At 40.2% G+C, this 19,175-nt stretch overlaps 1 protein-coding gene across 1 annotated transcript; it reads right to left on the bottom strand.

Annotated features, from left to right (window-relative positions):
• Positions 1–20: 20 nt before the first annotated feature.
• Positions 21–4,562, bottom strand: LOC123926590 (the record flags this gene model as incomplete). Its single annotated transcript, XM_045980543.1, has 3 exons — positions 21–48; positions 186–3,929; positions 4,456–4,562. Coding segments are annotated over 3 exons (3,879 nt in total), but the record flags the coding sequence as incomplete, so codon positions are not given.
• Positions 4,563–19,175: the final 14,613 nt, after the last annotated feature.

The raw sequence follows: 19,175 nt of genomic DNA, 5'->3' as shown, positions 1-19,175 counted from the left end.
CTGTGTCTTGATGCCTTGGTCTAGAAGTTGGACCCAAAGATGTCTTTGCTAGTAAATGTGGTTCCACGCTTAGTTTCCTCGATTCAACATGTAAGCGTGTTTCAGGAATCAACCTCTTAGATACTTCCAGTGGTACAGTTAAATCCACAGCTGTATTGCCATGCATTAATGGACCTAGAGCTAACCCGTCAGGTTTTGTACTTTGGGGCTGTGGTTCTGGGGTCAGTGGCACAGATTTCATACCTTGAAATTCAGGTTCTGAGGTCAACTTCTTATAGTTCCTAAATTCTGAATATGGTCCTAGATTCAGGTGAACAAACGTCATACTTTGGGACTCTGGGTTCAACACTTCTGGATTTATTCCTTGCATCTCTGATCCTGGTACTAACGCTGGAGATTCTTGTATTATGTGTTGAGGCATTCGAGTCTCCAGGGCTTTTACGCCTTGGAGCATTGTCTCAAGAGCATCTTGGAACGGCACTGAGTTTGCCTGCATACATTCTGAAGTCTGGTTCAATGGCCCTGGAGTACTTCTTAAAGATGGTTGTGTCAACTCCATAGATTCTTTCCTGTGGTGACAAGGGTTGGAAGTCAACTCTACTTCTGCTCCTTGATATCCTGGCTCTGTGATCATTCCTGAAGATTCCAAAGCTTGGTGCCATGGGGTTAATCCTTCAGGTTCTGTGGCTTGATGATTTGGCTTGAGGTTCAGCTCTACAGAGTTTACTGCTTGAATGTGTGCCCCTGAGCTTGGCTCCTCATATTTCATACTTTCCACCTGTGTTTCAGGAATCACATTTCTACATTCTGCCATTTGAGGAAATTTCACATCTTTAAGCAATAGTACTGGGGCTGTCTCCTTAGATCTTTCATCTGGTAACCATGGCTTTGAGGCAAACTCCATAGATTTCTTATCTTCCTGTGGTGGTCTTAGGATCAACTCCACAGCTTTTGTATCTGAAAACTTCGGTGGGAGGGCCAAATGAACATATTCCAGACCTTGCAACTGTGAATTGTGGGTCAAATCTAGCGATTTCCTATTTTGCAAGTGTGGTGCCTGGGCTAACTCAGCAGATTTTCCACTTTGTTGTTGTGTTCCTAGGTTCAAATGAATAGATTTCACACCTTGAAGCTGAGACCCTGGGGCTAACTGCACAGAATTCCCACTTTCCAGCTGTGAAATAGGTGCCAACTCATTAGATTTTACAGTCTGCAGTTGAAGTTCTGGGGCCAGTTCTATAGGGCTCACAGTTGGGATCGGCTGTCCATATTTTACCATCTGTGGGACCGAACCTGGAGTTACGTCTATAGATTTTACATTCTGCAATCCTGGGGATAACTTCATAGAATCCACAGTCTTAACTTGTGGCATTGGCTTCACCCCCAGATATTCTGCACCTGGAAGTAGAGATGTAGTGGTCATTACTGCAGATTCTGTGACTTGATGCAGTGGCTCTTGGCTCATTTCCTTAGATGGTGCTCTTTGACCCAGTGATCTTGGGACTGTCCCTAAATGTTCCATTATTTGATGATGTGACTGTTTTGGCTCAGCCAGATTTCTGATTATGGGGTCAGAAGCCAACCCCATAGTTTCCATAATTTGATGGCTTTGCCTTGGACACATCTCTGAAGATTCTAAGATTTGATGCCTTGGGGTCAAACGTGGAGATTCCATGACCTGATGAGGTAGCCCTGGGGTTAATGCTGTAGTTTTTGTGCCTTGAACATATGGTTGTGGAGTCATCTCCACAGAGTCTTGCACTTGAATCCGTGACCCAGGAGTCAACTCCAGAGGTTTCCTGACTTGAGATACTGGCCTTGAGGTCAAATCCTGAGTTTCTACAACTTGTGATTGTGGTGTTATGATCATTCCCATGGGTGACCCCAGTGCTGCTGGGGTTACCTTTAAAGAGTGTATGGATTGATGTGATGGCATTGGAATCATCCCTACTGATTCTGTGATTTTAAGTGGTGGCTTTGGAGGTAAACCCACAGATCCTACAACTCCAGGTGGACCAATAGTAGGAGGACAGCTAGAAGATGTCAAACCGACTGGTTGAGTTGCTCCTGGGGCCAAAGTTGCAATTTCAGACTGTGAATCTCCAGATTCTATAACATGTGGCGGTGCTGGTGGAATTATTCCCATGAAATCCATAGCTTGTAATTGTGCCACTGGAGTAACTTTCGTGTAATCAGTAACTTGATGCGATGGACTGGAGATCATTTCCAGTGATCTTGTATTTTGACATATTGGCCCTGGAGGAATCTTCAATGGTCCTGTGATTTGACTTTCTGGATTTAAGGTTATATTCACTGATTCAGTAACTTTAGGATGTGGCCCAAAAGTCATTTCCACAGTTTCCACAACTGTATATTTTGCCTTTGGATGCATCTTTCCTGATGGTATAACTTTATGGTCCAATGATGTGGCTATTTCCCCTGATTTCATGGCTTGGGATGGTGTTCTTGGGGTTTTTCCCACTGGTTTTATGATATGTGGATGTGATTCATTAATCATCCCCATAGAATCTGTGACTTGAAGCAATGCTGCAGGAGTTACCGTCACATTATCTGTGACTTGATTCACTGGTCTGGAGGTCATCTTTGATTCCATAACTCGATGCTGAGCACTTGGTGTTACCTCCACTGGTTCAGTGACTTGATATGATGGTTTAGTGCTTACACTCACTTTTTTTGTGGTTTCCATTGGTTTCCCAACTTTGGCTGGTGGCTGTGGGAACAAACCTACAGATTCTATCACTTCTGAATGTGATTCTGGGATCATCCCCATCGAATCCATGACTTGAAGTAAAGCTAAAGGAGTTACCTTTATACTATCTGTAATTTGACATGGTAGACTTGGGGTCAATTCCACATTAGTCATGTGGGACTTATGCTGCTGAATCCTTTTTTCCAGACGACCTATGACCCTCTGTTCTATATTAAGTTCTAGGACATGTTTTGGCTCCTTCTGCAGTCCAGTGGTTTTCTCTGGAATTATGTCAGCTCCTAAATTTTTGGGAAGTGGAGTGCCCAATGATGTAACTAAGGGCCTGGATGTAAGGATTTGGGGGCCATCCCCAAGTGGTGACTGCTTACCTGGGATAAGTGACTGTGAAATTTTTGTTTCTGTTCTATTTAATCCAGATTCCACTCCAATATTCACATGGAGCTGAAATGATGGACAGTTTGGGAATTTATTGTAGAGACTTTGTTCAGTGCTTTGATGAATGGGCACAGATACCTGGATTTGAGGTTTCTCTGGTTCAGGAACTCCTCCTTGTGCCTCAATTAAATAATTCAGCATTCCCCATGATTCCCTCACAGGCAGAGGCACTGCTTGTTCCCTCAAAGTATAAACCTTCCAAGCCATATGTCCCTCTAACTCCCACCTAGCTAAAGGAGAAAGCCGGATTGGAGCCCACCCCGAGAATCGTGGTCTTGCCTTGGTGAAAATAAAATCTGGCCCATGATCCAATGTCAAATGACTCTTGCTCTCTCCCCCATTCTTTGTTTTTTCTTGTTGGCGGAGATCTGGGGATTCAAACATAGAGTTGATAAAAGAGTTTTGGGATCTTAAGGGTGAAAGAGCTGCCAAATTCTGTAAAAGTTTTGATTTCCCAAACTCTGAGAGCTGAAAAGGAGGCAGGGGTGTGCCTTTGTTCCTGAACATGGAAGACTGGGTTTTGGGTAAAATAGGTAAACTATGGCTCCGGAGTTGCCAGGTTGTTCCTTCAGAAAAGACGGGAAGGTGGGACAGGCAGGAGTTGTTGCATAATGATCCAAAGGAGCTGCTGTCCTTAGTAGAATGTTTTGCCTTCTTAGAGCCACAACAGGGTAAAACAGGCTTCTGAGCCACAAGCACAGAGGAGGTGGAGGAAGAAATCACATCCTGTGATTCAGGCAAACATAATTTCTTAAGACTTGATCTAAGAAATAAAGAAAAGTTTCCATTTGCTTTGAGGCTGGAAAAAGTAGGAAAAGGGAAAGGTAACGGCTATTTCAAATGTGAAATATTTTGGCCCGAGGGAGAACAATAACAACAAAAGAGATTGTTTTCCCCAATATCAATTACTTGTGTGAAGAATTCCTCTACCAGGAGGAGAGGACGGTATGGGTCTCCATTCCAATCAGAAATGATCCATGGACTAAAACCTTTGGACCCAGAATTTATCCCCACTGCCAAAACTAAGTAAATAAGCCACCACCTAACAATCTCTCTTTTCCCTCTCTTTTCCCCTCCCTCTTTCCCTCTCTACTACCTCCCTTCTTTGGTCTCTTCCTCCCTCCCTCTTAAAAGTTCTACCACCTTTGGGGCACCTGGCTAGCTCAGCTGGTAGAGCATGCAATTCTTGGTCTCAAGAATTCAACCCCCACATTGTGGGTAGAGTTTACCTAAGACAAAAACAAAAACTTCCACCACCCAACCTCCCCCCAGAAATGACCTTCCCTGACCTTGCACATTCCAGATGTTGGAAGATCTGATGAAGACTTCTGTCCATGGACCAGAGTACATACTCCTGGGCCCATCCTATAGGGAGACCTGAAAAGCTGGACACAAGAGTAGGTCAATGTCACTGAAGTGATATTAAAGTACTAGTAAGGAAACCAATAAGAATAGTGACTTAACTTAGAAAAGGAACAGCTATCATTGTGAGGGAAGTAAAACAGTACTAGGTACCTTTCTCCTAACTCATACAGAGTTTATCAGTAGAGTAAGCTGAAGAGAGGAGGAATAGATAGTGAAGGTCAACTCTACTCACTGTGTCCAAGTAGCTTCCGAGCAGCTCATCCTAAGTTTTTCTTCCCACTGGGAAGCTGGGAACAGAGGTAAAGAAGCTTTTAGCACCCTAATTGTTGATACCACCTCTACCTTGTTCCACCCCGGTGTTTTACAGATAAGACAACAAAGGTGAAATCATGCCTAGGATCATTAAGTTAATTAGTGGTAGAGCTCAGACTTAACCCAAGTCTCAAGTTTTTATATTTTGAACTCTACTCTGCTGCCTTCACCATGTAGTAGATTAAGCTGTTGGAAAGCGCAGGAACAGTCATGCGAGTAGGGAGTTGGAGTAGGGGAATCAAAGTTCATAACACATGTTTTTCCCCCCAACAGAGTCTACCCAGTGCCTATGACAGGGGAAAAAGTTATCGGAACTTCCTGCACCAAACATTAATCTCACCAAATTTCTTTCCTGATGCTTTGAGTTCTACACGAAAGGAAAATTAGGAAAGAGAGCATGGGGAAAAGAAGCATAGGAAGAATTATCAATCTGTTTACATCTCTTTGGAAGTTGCTAAAAAGAATCTAGCATCTTTGGAGATGCTAGAAAGAATAAGCACATTTCTTTCGTTTACATAATCTGTCTCAAATTCCCTCCCTCAAACTGTTATTAAAGTCTGGAGTTTTAAAGCAGACCCACAGTTGATTTGTCATTAGCCTTGAGCTGAAGAATAAAGGATAGGATCTTTCTGACCTGTGAGTTTCTGGATCTTTTTCAATTTACGCTGCTTTGAAGTCTAGAGAGGCACAAAGAGAAAAAAATAAAATCAGAAAATGTTCTAGGTTAGAGAATCAAGAGCACATTTCCTCTCACAGACACAAATATTGATACAGTTGGTGTCCATAACCACAGCACAACTGGCACCCCATTCATGTATTCATAGATCATTTAATGAGTGCTTACTAAGTTCTAGGCATTAGGTTGGGTGCTAGGACTACAAAGATAAATATGACCCCTGTATTCTGGGAATTCACATTAATGGCAAAACAGATGTCTAAACAGCTAAATTATAATACAGTGTGGCAAATATATAACACATAAATAGTATATAAATAAATAGATAACAAAACATAAATATATTAAATTTATTAAAATTTATAGATATATTAATAAATAAATATATAACAGAAATATAAGTGTTACAGAATAAAAGGACAGTGATTAACTGCCTGGGAAAGATGGGGAAAATTACTCAAGAAGTGGCCATTTGTACTGGAGTCTGAAGAATCAACAGAAAGTTTTTGGTGAAAAAAAGAGCCTGCCAGGCAAGTCAAAAGCACCATCACCAAGAAGATTATAAAGTCATGAGTGTCAGGTGCACATTGGCTAAGACAAAAGCTGAAAATATAAGCGGAAGCCAGATTTTGCCAAATGATGGAATTTTTATTTGATCCTTTAGGTCAGGATTTCCCAATCAGTAACGTAATCTCCTAAGTTTTTTGCAAGCTTGTTCCAGGTCACTTTAAAGGCAGAAATTACATTTGTTACCATTTCAAATAAAACAATTTTTATTTCTCCCTTTTGAATCATGACATCAGTCTCAGAGAGTGTATTATAAGAGTCTACATAATATTATTCATAGTATTGCCAAATGTTTTAGCTAAACAGTGTTGAATAAAAGCGTTAAATGCAAAAATTCTCCCAGGAATGGTGGTTCAACATAAGAAAGTAAATCAATGTGATACACCACATTAATAACACAAAGGGGAAAAAAGATGGACAATTATCTCAACTGGTGGAGAAAAAGGATTGCCAAAATCCAACACCTATTCATGATTTAATAAAAAAAAATAAAGACACTCAACAAACTAGGGATAGAAGGGAATTTCCTCAATATAGTAAGGGGTATTAATGAAAAACCCATAGCTAATATCATTCTCAATAGCGAAAGCCTGAGAGCTTTCCTTTTAAGGTAGTGAACAGACAAGGATGCTCAATTTCACTACTTTTCTTTAACATTGTGCTAGAAACTCCGACCAGAGCAATTAGGTAAGAAAAATAAAAGCCATCTTTTCCTTTGGAAAGGAAAAGTTAAACAATCTCTATCTCTGTTCATAGATGACATAATCTTATTTACAGAAGATCGTAAATAATACACACACATACACACACACACACACACACACACACACACACACACACACAAAACCCAATTAGAACTAATAAATGAATTTAGCAAAGTTACAGAATGCAGTATCAACACACAAAAATCAGTTGTTTTTTTTTTTTTAGGTTGGTTCCATACTGGGCCCAATGGAGAGCTTGACCTCATGACCCTAAGATCAAGATAAAGATCAATATCAAGACCTAAGCTGAGATCAAGTCTTGGATGCTTAGGGGTACCTAGGTGGTTCAGTTGTCAAGAGTCTGCCTTCTGCTCAGATCATGTTCCCAGAGTCCTGGGATCAAGCCCTGCATCTGGCTCCCTGCTCAGCTGGAAGCCTGCTTCTCCCTCTCCCACTCCCCCTGCTTGTGTTCCCTCTCTCGCTGTATCTCTCTCCGTGTCAAATAAATAAATAAAATATTTTTAAATATAAATAATTTAATTTAATTTTTAAAAAACTGATTGAAAATAGAAACCCTGGCCTCTGCCTTCAGCTCAGGTCATGATCTCAGGATCCTGGGATGGAGGCTGGTATCAGGCTCTCTGCTCGGTGGGGAGCCTGCTTCTCCTCTTTCTCTCCCTCTGCCTGCCTCTCTGCCTACTTGTGATCTGTGTGTCAAATAAATGAATAAAAAAAATCTTTATAGATTTTATTTTTAAATTTAAAATTAAAATTAAAACGAAATTTAAATTTTAAAAATTTTAGATAAATCCCCTGATATGAGGAAGTGGAGATGCAACATGGGGGGTTAGGGGGATAGGAGAAGAGTAAATGAAACAAGATGGCATTGGGAGGGAAACAGACCATAAGTGACTCTTAATCTCACAAAACAAACTGAGGGCTGCTGGGGGGAGGGGAGGTTGGGAGAGGGGGAGTGGGTTTATGGACATTGGGAAGGGTATGTGCTATGATGAGTGCTGTGAAGTGTGTAAGCCTGGCGATTCACAGACCTGTACCCCTGGGGATAAAAATACATTATATGTTTATAAAAAATAAGAAATAAATAAAAAATTCTAAAAAATAAAAAAATTAAATAAATCTTTAAAGATTTATTTTATTTATTTGTTTATATTTATTTGAGATAGAGACCATGAGAGAGAGCATGAGAGTGGAGAAGATCAGAGGGAGAAGCAGACTCCCTGTGCAGCTGGGAGCCTGATGCAGGACTTGATCCCAGAACTCCAGGATCATGACCTGAGCCAAAGGCAGTTGCTTCACCAATTGAGCCACCCAGGCACCCTATTTTGAAGTACTGATATAATTCCGAAAATGGCATTTTTTTAAGATTTTATTTTTAAATAATCTCTACACCCAGTGTGGGCCTCAAACTTACTATCCCAAGACCAAGAGTCACATGCTCTACTGACTGAGCCAGGCAGGTGCCCCTAGAAAATGGCATTTAAAATACCAGACGTTGGGGCACTTGGGTGGCTCAGTGGGTTAAAGCCTCTGCCTTTGGCTCAGGTCATGATCCCATGGTCCTGGGATCCAGCCCCACATTAGGCTCTCTGCTCAGTGGGGAGCCTGCTTGCCCCTCTCTCTCTGTCTGCCTCTCTGCCTACTTGTGATCTCTGTCTGCCAAATAAATAAATAAAATCTTTTAAAAAATAAAAATAAAATAAAATACCAGACATTGTGTCCCTCCTAATAATCATCATGACCTTTGAAATTGTCTCCCCTCCCTCCAAAGAAGTAATTCTGATAAGTCTTAGACCCAACTTTCCCATTTAAAGAAATAGAGAAGAAAAATGGAACATATTAAATAACAACATGGGTATTTAATCAGTAGAATCTTGCCTGCAAAACTCTAGAGGACAAATGATCCATTTCTTTAACATATAAATGGAAAGAATAAAAGAAAGATATGGAGGTAGGGAATCTACAAATTATAAGGAAATTAAACACACCAACCAATCTCAATATGTGAACCTTATTTAGATCTTGAGTCAAGCAGACTGTAAAAAATAATTTATATCATTTATGATACATTTGGTATTTGCCCAAACCAAATTCAGTGTTTATTTTCCTATTTTGGTAGTTTTTTTTTTTTTTTTTACTCTTTATAAAATATTTTTATTTTAATTTTAATAATTTTTTTATTTTTTAATTTATTTATTTTTTCAGCGTAACAGTATTCATTGTTTTTGCACAACACCCAGTGCTCCATGCAAAACGTGCCCTCCCTATTACCCACCACCTGTTCCCCCAACCTCCCACCCCTACATTTGGTATTTGAATACTGATGGATATTTGATGGTACTCAAAGATTATTGTTAAATTTTTAGGCATAGTAATGATACTGTGATTAAGTATTTTCTCTTAAAAGAGTCTTTACCTTTTAGACACACATATTTAATCATGAATGAAATTATGTTACCCGACATTTGCTTCAGAACAATGCAGAGTTGAAGCTGGGTTATGGAATCATGAAGATTCATTATGCACTTTTTAAAAAAAGATTTATTTATTTATTTATTTATTTGACAGACAGAGATCACAAGTAGGCAGAGAGGGAGGAAGGGAAGAAGGCTCCCCGCTGAGCAGAGAGCCCAACTCAGGGCTCTGCTCCATCCCAGGACCCCCTTGGATCATGACCTGAGCAAAGGCAGAGGCTTTAACGCACTGAGCCACCCAGGTGCCCCTTATTATGCACTTCTATGTGCTTTTGATTTGTTTAAAAATTTCCTTAAAATGACAAAAAAAAATTATTTACTATAGCTCCAGAAATCCCTCTTTATGGAAAGCTAAATATTATTAAAAGAAATTAAAAAGACCTAAATAAATGGAAAGACAAACACATTCAAAGATCAGAACACTCATTATTTTTACTACATTAATTATCCTTAAACTGACCTATAAATTCAGTTTCATTCCCATAAAAATCCTGCATATTTTTGTGTGACAATTAACAGGATAATTAAAAAATACAGAAATGCCAATGACCTGGGATGCCTGGGTGGCTGTCAGTTGAGTGTGCAACTCTTGGTTTTGGCTTGGGTTGTGATCCTGCATTGGGCATTGCACTTAGTAGGAAGTCGCTTGAGATTCTCTCTCTCCCTCTCCCTCTGCCCCTCCCCCAGCTCACACGTGGGCACGTGCTCTCTCTCTAAAATAAATAAAATAAATCTTTAAAAAAAATGAAAGAAATGCCAATGACCTAGAATAACTAGACAATTTTGAAGAAGATCAAAGTTGTAAGACACGACCAAACTTCAGGACTTACTACAAAGTCTCATTAATAAAGACAGTGAAGTATAAGGACAGACAGACCAAAGTAACAAAATAAAGAGCCCTGAAATTGACCCACACATGTGAACATTTATATGATTTATGACAGGGTCATCAATGCAATTGAAAGAGAAAAAGTGATGGTCTTTTCAGTAAATGGTGCTGGGAGAAACGACTGGAGTTTAGAGTGTGATGGTGAGGTAGTCATGTAAGGGTAGTGTCAGATTTAAAATTTTGGTATTTTGTTCATCATAAATTTTCCACATTAATTTTTATTTTTAAATAATATTGTATTAAATATTACCTTGTTTACTAGGCTTTTTGATGCCCCTTAAATTTTGTGCCCAAGGTGAATGACTCTCTCATTTCACCCAGTCCCTGCCTTCCTGGAGGGATTGGATAATTCTATGGGAGGAAAAAAGAACTTTGATCCCTACCTTATACCATACACAAAAAAGTAATTTGAGATGGATCATAGGCCTTAATGTAAATGAAAAAAAGGTGGGGGGGGGGCTTCTAGAAGAAACATAGAAGACTATTATCATAGCCTGGGGGCAGGCAAAAATTTCTTACATTGGACATGACAAAAAAAAACCCTGAGCATAAAAGCAAAAACTGATACATTGGATTTCATTAAAATTAAGAACTTCTGTTCATTAGCACACCACTGTGAGTGAAAAGATAAGCCACAGTGGGAAGATTGATTTTGAATACCTACATCTGACAAACAATTCATGTCTATAATATGTAAAGAGTTCCTACAAATTAGTAAGTAAAAGATTGGCAATCCAACCGTTAAAAATGGGCCAAAAAAATTGAACAGGAAGGTCATAAAAGAGGATTTTCAAATGACCAATTAACATAAGAAGTTTCTCAGTATCATTAGTAAACATGGAAATGCACATTATAAACCACAACGCAATGCCAAACACACTACCTAGAGTGGCTAAAATTAAAAGATGGTCAATGTCAAGTGTTCACAAGAATGTGGAGAAACTAGAACTCTCATACTCTACTAATGGAAGTATAAATTGGTATAATTACTTTAGAGAACTGTTTGTTATCATCTACTAAAATTAAACATACATAGCACATGGCCAGGCATATTTCCAATGGAAATAGGGTTCCACATCAACAATGTATCATTTACAATTAACATCTTGAAACTTTATCTTACATTTTATATAGACACTTTATATACATTTTAACTATAAAAAATAACTGACTTTTTGAAATGCAATATGCAAGAAGGAAATTATTTTTTTTTACTTTTTAAATTTTAACTCCTGCATAGTTAACATACAGTGTTATGTTCAGTTTCAGGTATATAATACAGTGACTCAACAGTTCTATATACTACTTGGAGCTCATCAAGATACTCTTATGGTGCCTGGCTGGCTCAGTTGGTAGTGTGTGCCACTCTTGATCTTGGGATTGTAGGTTTGACCCCCCCCCCTTGGGTATAAGGATTACTTAAAAAAAATCTTAAAAAGAATAAAGATAGTATACTCTTAATCTCCTTCACCTATTTCATTCATCCTCCCACCCACCTTCCCGCTGGTAACCATCTGTTTGTTTTCTATAGCTAAGAGTCCGTATTTTGGTTTGTCTTTCTCATTTTTCTCTTTTGTTCATTTGTTTTGTTTCTTAAATGGCGCATATGAGTGAAATCATATGGAATTTGTCTTTCTCTGACTGGCTTATTTTGCTTAGCATTATACTCTCCTGATCCACCTGTGCTGTTGCAAATGGCAAGTTTTCAATCTTTTTTATGACCGAATAATATTCCATTGTATATGTATATCACATCGTCTTTTTCCAATCATCTCCCAATGGATGTATAATCCTATTTTTATAAGGTTCAAATGAGGCAAAAATAATCCATGACTCTAGACATCACAATAGAGATTGCCTCTGGGTGGGAGGAGAACAGACTGGCGAGGACCATGAAGGAACTCTCTAGGATTATGGCAGTATTATAAGCTTGATTGGGGGTGCTAGTTAATAGGTGTATAAATTTATCAAAACTCATCAAACTGTACACTTAAGATCTATGCATTTTGCTGTTTATAATTATGCCTGAATGAAAAGTGTATTTGACAAAAAAGCCTTTTTTTACATATATATGTACTAGGAAATTTTATTAATTATGTAGCAAGGTGACATTGAGGAATTTTCACTATACATCCTTCTGAGAAAGGAACGAATGTTTGCCCTCCCCAAAGAGGGTAGCCAGGCCTTTGTTCTTAAGGGCTTAGTTTTCCTAATCCATGGCAAAGAGTTAAGTTTCTCCTGCTGAAAAAATTGCCAAGAACCTTAAAGACACCCCTCATATAAGACTAGACCTGTGGAGTATTTTAAGCTGAATTGTGCCGGAGGCTTAGTATTTGGTGTTTCCAGGGTTGAGAAGAACAGGAAGCTGGCTTCCTGATATGGAGACAATGCTGAAGCTGCAATTACACTGAAATAATGAGGCCCTGAGCCTGGTGGGATTCAGGTCCTCCTGGTCCTAGGATCTCAGAGATAGTAGACTGGGAGTCTTGACAAAGGTTTCTGTGACCAAGCTTGGCACACTGGAACTGAGCCACAGATTTTGCCTTCAGATGGCAAAGATGAAAAGCAACAGTTACTCCCATGGTTTGAGGACCTAACCCTCTGGGCACCTGGGTGGGTCAGTTGGTTGAGTGTCTCTTGATTTGGGCTCATGTCCTGATCAAGCCCCACATTGGGCTCCATGCTCAGTGGGAAACCGACTTGAGGTTTCTCTCTCTCTCCCCCCATCACTGCCCCTCCCCCCTGCTTGCGCACACACTCTCTCTAAATAAATAAAAATAAAATCTTCGTTTTTAAAAAAAGTACCTGATCTTCTGCCGTTTGGGATAAACTGCAAAAGCTCCAGAATTCCCATACAATACAAACGTTGGGGGAGGAAAAACTGACCCTGGGCTTTTTAGCCAACCTAGGTGATAGGAGGCTTAAAGCAGATTATACCCGATGTAGACAAGGAACTTTATTTGCCCTTTCTTATACCTAAGTGTTCTGGAACAATTCACTCCTGTTAAAGTCCATTAACTTTCATGCCTCACCTGTTACATGGGGAAAAGTGGGCATTTGTCTTTTCTCTCCCTCTTCAAGATGTTAAAATGAACTTTGCAACTTTAAAAAACATGCTGCTTTAAAATGAAATGATTATATACCTAATGTCACTTATCATGTATTATGAAAAAGAGATAAAGTGATGTATAAATTCCCAAGGGGTTGACAAATTTTGACAATGAAAGTTTTGAGGGTCAAAAACAGGCTGGGAAAGGCCACTGCAGGTGGTGGGATGCTGAGAGATTTTGTTTGTTTTTTCAGCCAATTTTGGCAGAGTGATACAGTCAGCCATGGGAAGCTCTGTGTATGTGGTTTCTCTTCCATAAAGCCAGGGCTACGTTCTATGCTCTAGGCTTGAAAAAGTTTGTAGGAGTCCAGCTAGCATAGCATAAATAAATGAAGTCCTAGTTAAGACAGTAATACCCAAGTGGGATTGCTGTGTTTGAGAGATGTTTCTGAGAAAAAAATAATTGAAAGGAACTTTGTGGCCAAATATATTGATAACTAGATCTACCTCCAAGATCTAGAGTATAAGCTAATGCTGTCCAATAGAATTTTCTATGATGATGGAATTATCCAAGATCTGCTCTGTCCAACGTGATCGCCTCTAGACACATGTGATACTTGAAAAGTCCACAATGCGATTAAGGAATTGAATTTTAAATTTTATGTAATTTTGAGTAATTTAAATTTGAATGGCCCCACGTGGCCAGTGGATACCAGACTGGATAGCACAGGTCTAGACAATTTGAGCAGCAAGGTGAATATCTCCACATAAATTTTACAAGCACTTCAAATGTCATAGTTAATTTTCAGCCTCCTACCACACAACTTCTGTCTAATGTTTCCTATGTTGTTCAAAATGCCATCGTCTTGTCAGTCATCCAGGGTTAAAATTCCAAAGTCATTTATTCATTTCACAAACATCCAGGGAGCGCTTACTAAATGCCAGGCAGGATCCTAGGCATAGGGAATACAAAGATGAATATAGTCCTTGTAGGAAAACAGTGATAATATTTATAATTAACTCTTGTATTTGAGGTCTGATCAGGGAAAAAACCAGACTCAGTCCCTTCTCTTTCTGCTTTACTTTTCACATCCAAACTTTTGTCACAATAGCCCCCCGAGGGCAAAGATTTTTGTCCCTTCCATTTACCGCTGTATCCATAGAGCCTAAAGGAGTGCCTTGTACAGGGTGGTGGTGGTGGCTGGTCAACATTTGAGGAATGAATCCATGCCTCTCCTACCATCCTGCTTTAATTCCCTTTCCCTCCTTCCCACTACACCTCGTTCACAGTCTCCAACTGGTTTAGCTACCCAGACAACTGCCACAGACACTTACTGGAGATATTTTAAACCTTCACTTTCAAAGTGTGGTCCTGGGTCAGTAAGGTAACGGTATATAAAATCAATATATAGAAATTCATTGCATTTCTATTTACTTATAACGAAGCCATAGAAAGAGAAATCAAGAAAACGATTCCATTTACAACTTCATCAAAAATAATAAAAGATCTAGAAATAAACTTAACCTAGAAGTAAACAAGGAGGTAGAAGACCTGTACTCAGAAAACTAGAAAAGATTGATTGAAAAAAACCGGAGATGGCACAAGTGGAAAGATAATCCATGCTCCTGGCTTGGAACAACAAATATTGTTAAAATATCCATGCTACCCAAAGCAATCTACAGATTTAATGTGATCCCTTTAAAAAAAATCATCAGCATTTTTCACAGAACTAGAACATTCATAAAATTTGTACAGAACCACAAAAGATCCCAAACTGCCAAAACAATCTTGGGGGAGGTGGCAAACACATCTGGAGGTGTCACAATTCCAGATTTCAAGGTGAACTACTACAAAGCTATCACGATCAAAATAGTGTGGTACTGGCACAAAAACAGACACACAGATCAATGGAACAGAATAGAAAGTTCAGAAATAGACCCATGATTATATGGTCAATTAATCTTTGACAAAGGAGGAAAGAATATGTGATGGGAAAAAGTCTCTTCAACAAATGGTGTTGAGAAAACTGAGTAGCTACATGCAAAGAATGAGATTGGACCATTTTCTTACAACATACACAAAAATAAACTCAAAACGGGTAAAGGACCTGTATGTGAGACATGAAAACATAAAATTCCTGAAAGAGAGCACAGGGCATAAGATCTCTGACATTGGCCGCAGCAACATTTTTCTAGATATGTCTCCTGAGGCAAGGGAAAGAAAAGCAGAAATAAACTATTAGGACTACACCAAAACAAAAAACTTCTGCACAGCACAGGAAGCAATCAACAAAACTAAACAACAACTTACTGAATGGGAGAAGATATTTGCAAATGACATAACCGATAAAGGGTTAGTATCCAAAATACAGAGAGAAATTACACAATTCAACACCCCCACAACCAAATAACCCAGTTAAAAATGGGCAGAAGAGAGTTGCCTTTGTGGCTCAGTCAGCTAAGTGTCCAACTCTTTATTTCAGCTCAGGTCATGATCTCAGAGTCATGAGATCAAACCCCACGTTGGGCTCCACACTCAGAGCTGAGTCTGCTTGAGATTCTCTCCCTCTCCTTCTGCCCCTCCCCCACACTCATGTTCTCTCTCTCTCTCTAAAATAAATAAGTAAAATCTTTTTAAAATTTTAAAATAGAATTATATTACCCAGTAATTGCATTATTGGGTATTTACCCAGAAACTTTGAAAACACTAATTTAAAAGGATATATGTACCACTATGTATATAGCAGCATTATTTTTTTTAAAGATTTTATTTATTAATTTGAGAGAGAGAGCATGCATGTGTGAGGGGGAGGTACAGAGGGAGAGAGAAAAGCAGGCTCCCCCTGAACAGGGAGCCTGACATGGGGCTTGATCCAGGACCCTGGAATCATAACCTGAGCCAAAGGCAGACACTTAACCAACTAAGCCACCCAGCTCTCCCTGGAGTACCATTATTTACAATAGCCAAATTATGGAAGTACTCCAAGTGTCCATTGATAGATGAATAAATAAAGAATATGTGGTATATGTATACATATGCATATATACATGTATACACACACACAATGGAATATTATTCTGTCACAAAAATGAATGAAACATTGTCATTTGCAACAACATGGGTGGATCTAGAGAGTATAATGCTAGGTGAAATAAGCTAGTCAGAGAAAGACAAATTCCATGTAATTTCACTCACATGTGGAATTTAAGAAACAAAACAAAGGAACAAAGGAAAAGTAAAGAGAGAAACCAAAAGACAGACTCTTAACTACAGAGAACAAACATGGTTACCAGAGGTGGGTGGCGGGGGATGGGTGAAAGGGATTAAGAGTACACTTATCTTGATAAGCACTGAGTGATGTAGAATTGTTGAATTACTATATTGTACACCTGAAACTAATATAACACTGTATGTTAACTATACTGCAATTAAAATTTTAAAACAATAAATAATATAAAAATGTGCTTTCTTAAAAAAAAATGTGACGGGGCACCTGGGTGGCTCAGTGGGTTAAAGTCCCTGCCTTCGGCTCAGGTCATCATCCCAGGGTCCTGGGGTGGAGCCCCACATCGGACTCTGCTCAGCAGGGAACCTCCTTCCCCCTCTCTCTCTGCCTGCCTCTTTGCCTGCTTGTGATCTCTGTCTGTCAAATAAATAAAATCTAAAAAAAAAAAGACCTTTGACATTTTTTAAAAAGATTTACTTATTTATTTGAGAGAGAGAAAGGGCGTGGAGCAGGGGGAGGGGAGGGAGAAAGGAGGAAGGGAGAGAGCCAGACTCCCTGCTGAGCACAAGGCATGATGCAGGGCTTGATCTCACAATCCTGAGATCATGACCTGAGCCTAAATCAAGAGTCACAGACCAACTGAGCCACCCAGACACCCCTTGACATCTTTCAATTGCATATAGAATGAATATGTATATATACGAACTCTTCAGCCTGGCATGGAAAGCCCTCTACAATGTCACCTCTGTCAATTTTCCAGATTTTTCTCACAGTGACCTCCCTTTACTTCTACATTCCAACTACATAGGTGTCCTCTCTTCAAACATATCCAACACTCTTCAGTTTCCCCTGCTTTTCCCCAATCCATTCCTTCCATCTGGAAAGTCTTCCCTACTTTCTTCCATCCACCCTATCCATCTTCAAAGCCCTTCCCTTCTTCTGAAGCACAGTTCAAACCTGAGGTCCCCCAGAGGCATTTTATAGATCCCCCTGCTTCAAAAGACTGCCTCCAACCTCTTCAGCAGTATTTATACTTCTATTAACCCTTATCATTTTCTCTTTCATTATGTATATATCCATCTGTCTCCCCAGGTTTGCCTAGAGCTCCTAGAGGGTGGGGTTGGGGTTTTATTTTTCCTCAATGTCTAGTACGCCACCATATAGAATAGGAGCTCAAGGTTTGTTGAAATAAACTGAAAGGAACAGGATTGAGCATGATTTACACTTATAGGAAGACATCCATAGGCACTCTCTCAACTCCCCTCTTCCCCCACCCAGTTTCTCCCCTGGACCAAGATGTAGGACTTTCCAAGGCTTCAGAGGCAGGGACGGGGAGCGGTGGATTTTCAGGGAAGGTTGCATCACATACCTCTGAGGCTCTCTTGGCTGCCACCTGCTCCCTGCTCTGTCTCCCAGAGAAGAGCAGCCAAAGCCCCCAAACGAGGAAACCAAATAGTAGTAAAAGGCTGACATATGATGGAGGCGGCATGGCCAGCCCCCATATCGGTGCCATTTCTCAGCCTCATGCCCCTCTCAGCCAAATAATATTACCCCTCAAGGTTGTGACTCCATATGACATCACAATGGTCATTGCAAGGTAAACCTGACAGGGCCCAGCCAATGTGCGAGCGGCTTGGGTCTCTTCTCTGAGATGTGTCCATCAGAGGCCCCTTCCTGAGGCTGCCCATGGGCTCTGCCTTCGCAGCCAACGCTCGGGAAGACCTCCTTTACCATCCTACACGGATTGGGTTGGACAAGTTGGCATAGAGAGTATGGAGGCAAGATTTCAAAGGAGCAGCCCCTCCAAAGGGCTTGTCTTGTCCTACAAGCATCTTCTCTGGAACCAGTCACTCCCTAGAGGTCCAGGCATGCTGTCATAAGTTCCCAATCACAAATTAGAATACTGAGACAAGTACATTTAGGAAAGCTAGGCTATCCTAAGTACAGATACTCTCAGGAAATGTGATTATATATGGTTTCCTAATTCCAAAGTTTGACACATTTCTTAGTTGCTATAACATTGAAACAGAGAAGTCACTCGGGGAAATTAAATGATCTTAGAGGATCACTCAACTCCAAAATCCATAGTCTCATTTTCTAGAAGATTTATTATGTCATTACACCCAGAGTTAACTGGATTCTCTATGGTTAATTCACTGTAAACAAATTTTATAAAGAATCAACTTATGCTATACTAAAGATGAATAAAACTGGCCAGAGTATTTTTTTTTCTTATAGTGTTAGGGTCCGTGATCAAAGGAACGAGACTGACACAAAGCGAAAATCAAGCAAAGTTTTATTTCACGTCATGCATCAGGAACCAACCTGCATTAGAAACCAACCTGCATTAGAAACCAAACTGCATTAGAAACAAAACTGACCGGTAGGTGCCCGAGTCTTGCTGGGGACCACCGCCTCCCAGTCGCTGGGGTCCCTCCTGGAGGCTCCCTGCCTCACCCTCACCATACCACAGACCCACTCTGGGCGGTGGACGACGGGGCGGTGCCGCTTGAGGTGGCGCCGCTGCCACTGCTGCTCTGGGCGAGGATGACAAGGACGACAACCCCGATGACACAGACTCTGCTCCCCATGATGCCATTCCAACAAGGCCCACTCCCTGGACGAGGCCACACACCGGACGATGCCTCTTCCGACGATGAAGAGGCCGCTCTGGACGAGGCCGCTCCCTGGAATGACGCCGCTCTGGCAAGGCCGCTCTGGACCAGTC

The sequence above is a fragment of the Meles meles genome, chromosome 16 (genome assembly GCF_922984935.1).
Source record: "Meles meles chromosome 16, mMelMel3.1 paternal haplotype, whole genome shotgun sequence".
Classification (NCBI taxonomy): Eukaryota; Metazoa; Chordata; class Mammalia; order Carnivora; family Mustelidae; genus Meles; species Meles meles.
The sequence above is the reverse complement of the archived record's forward strand: the minus strand, read 5'-3'. Positions and strand labels throughout refer to the sequence as shown.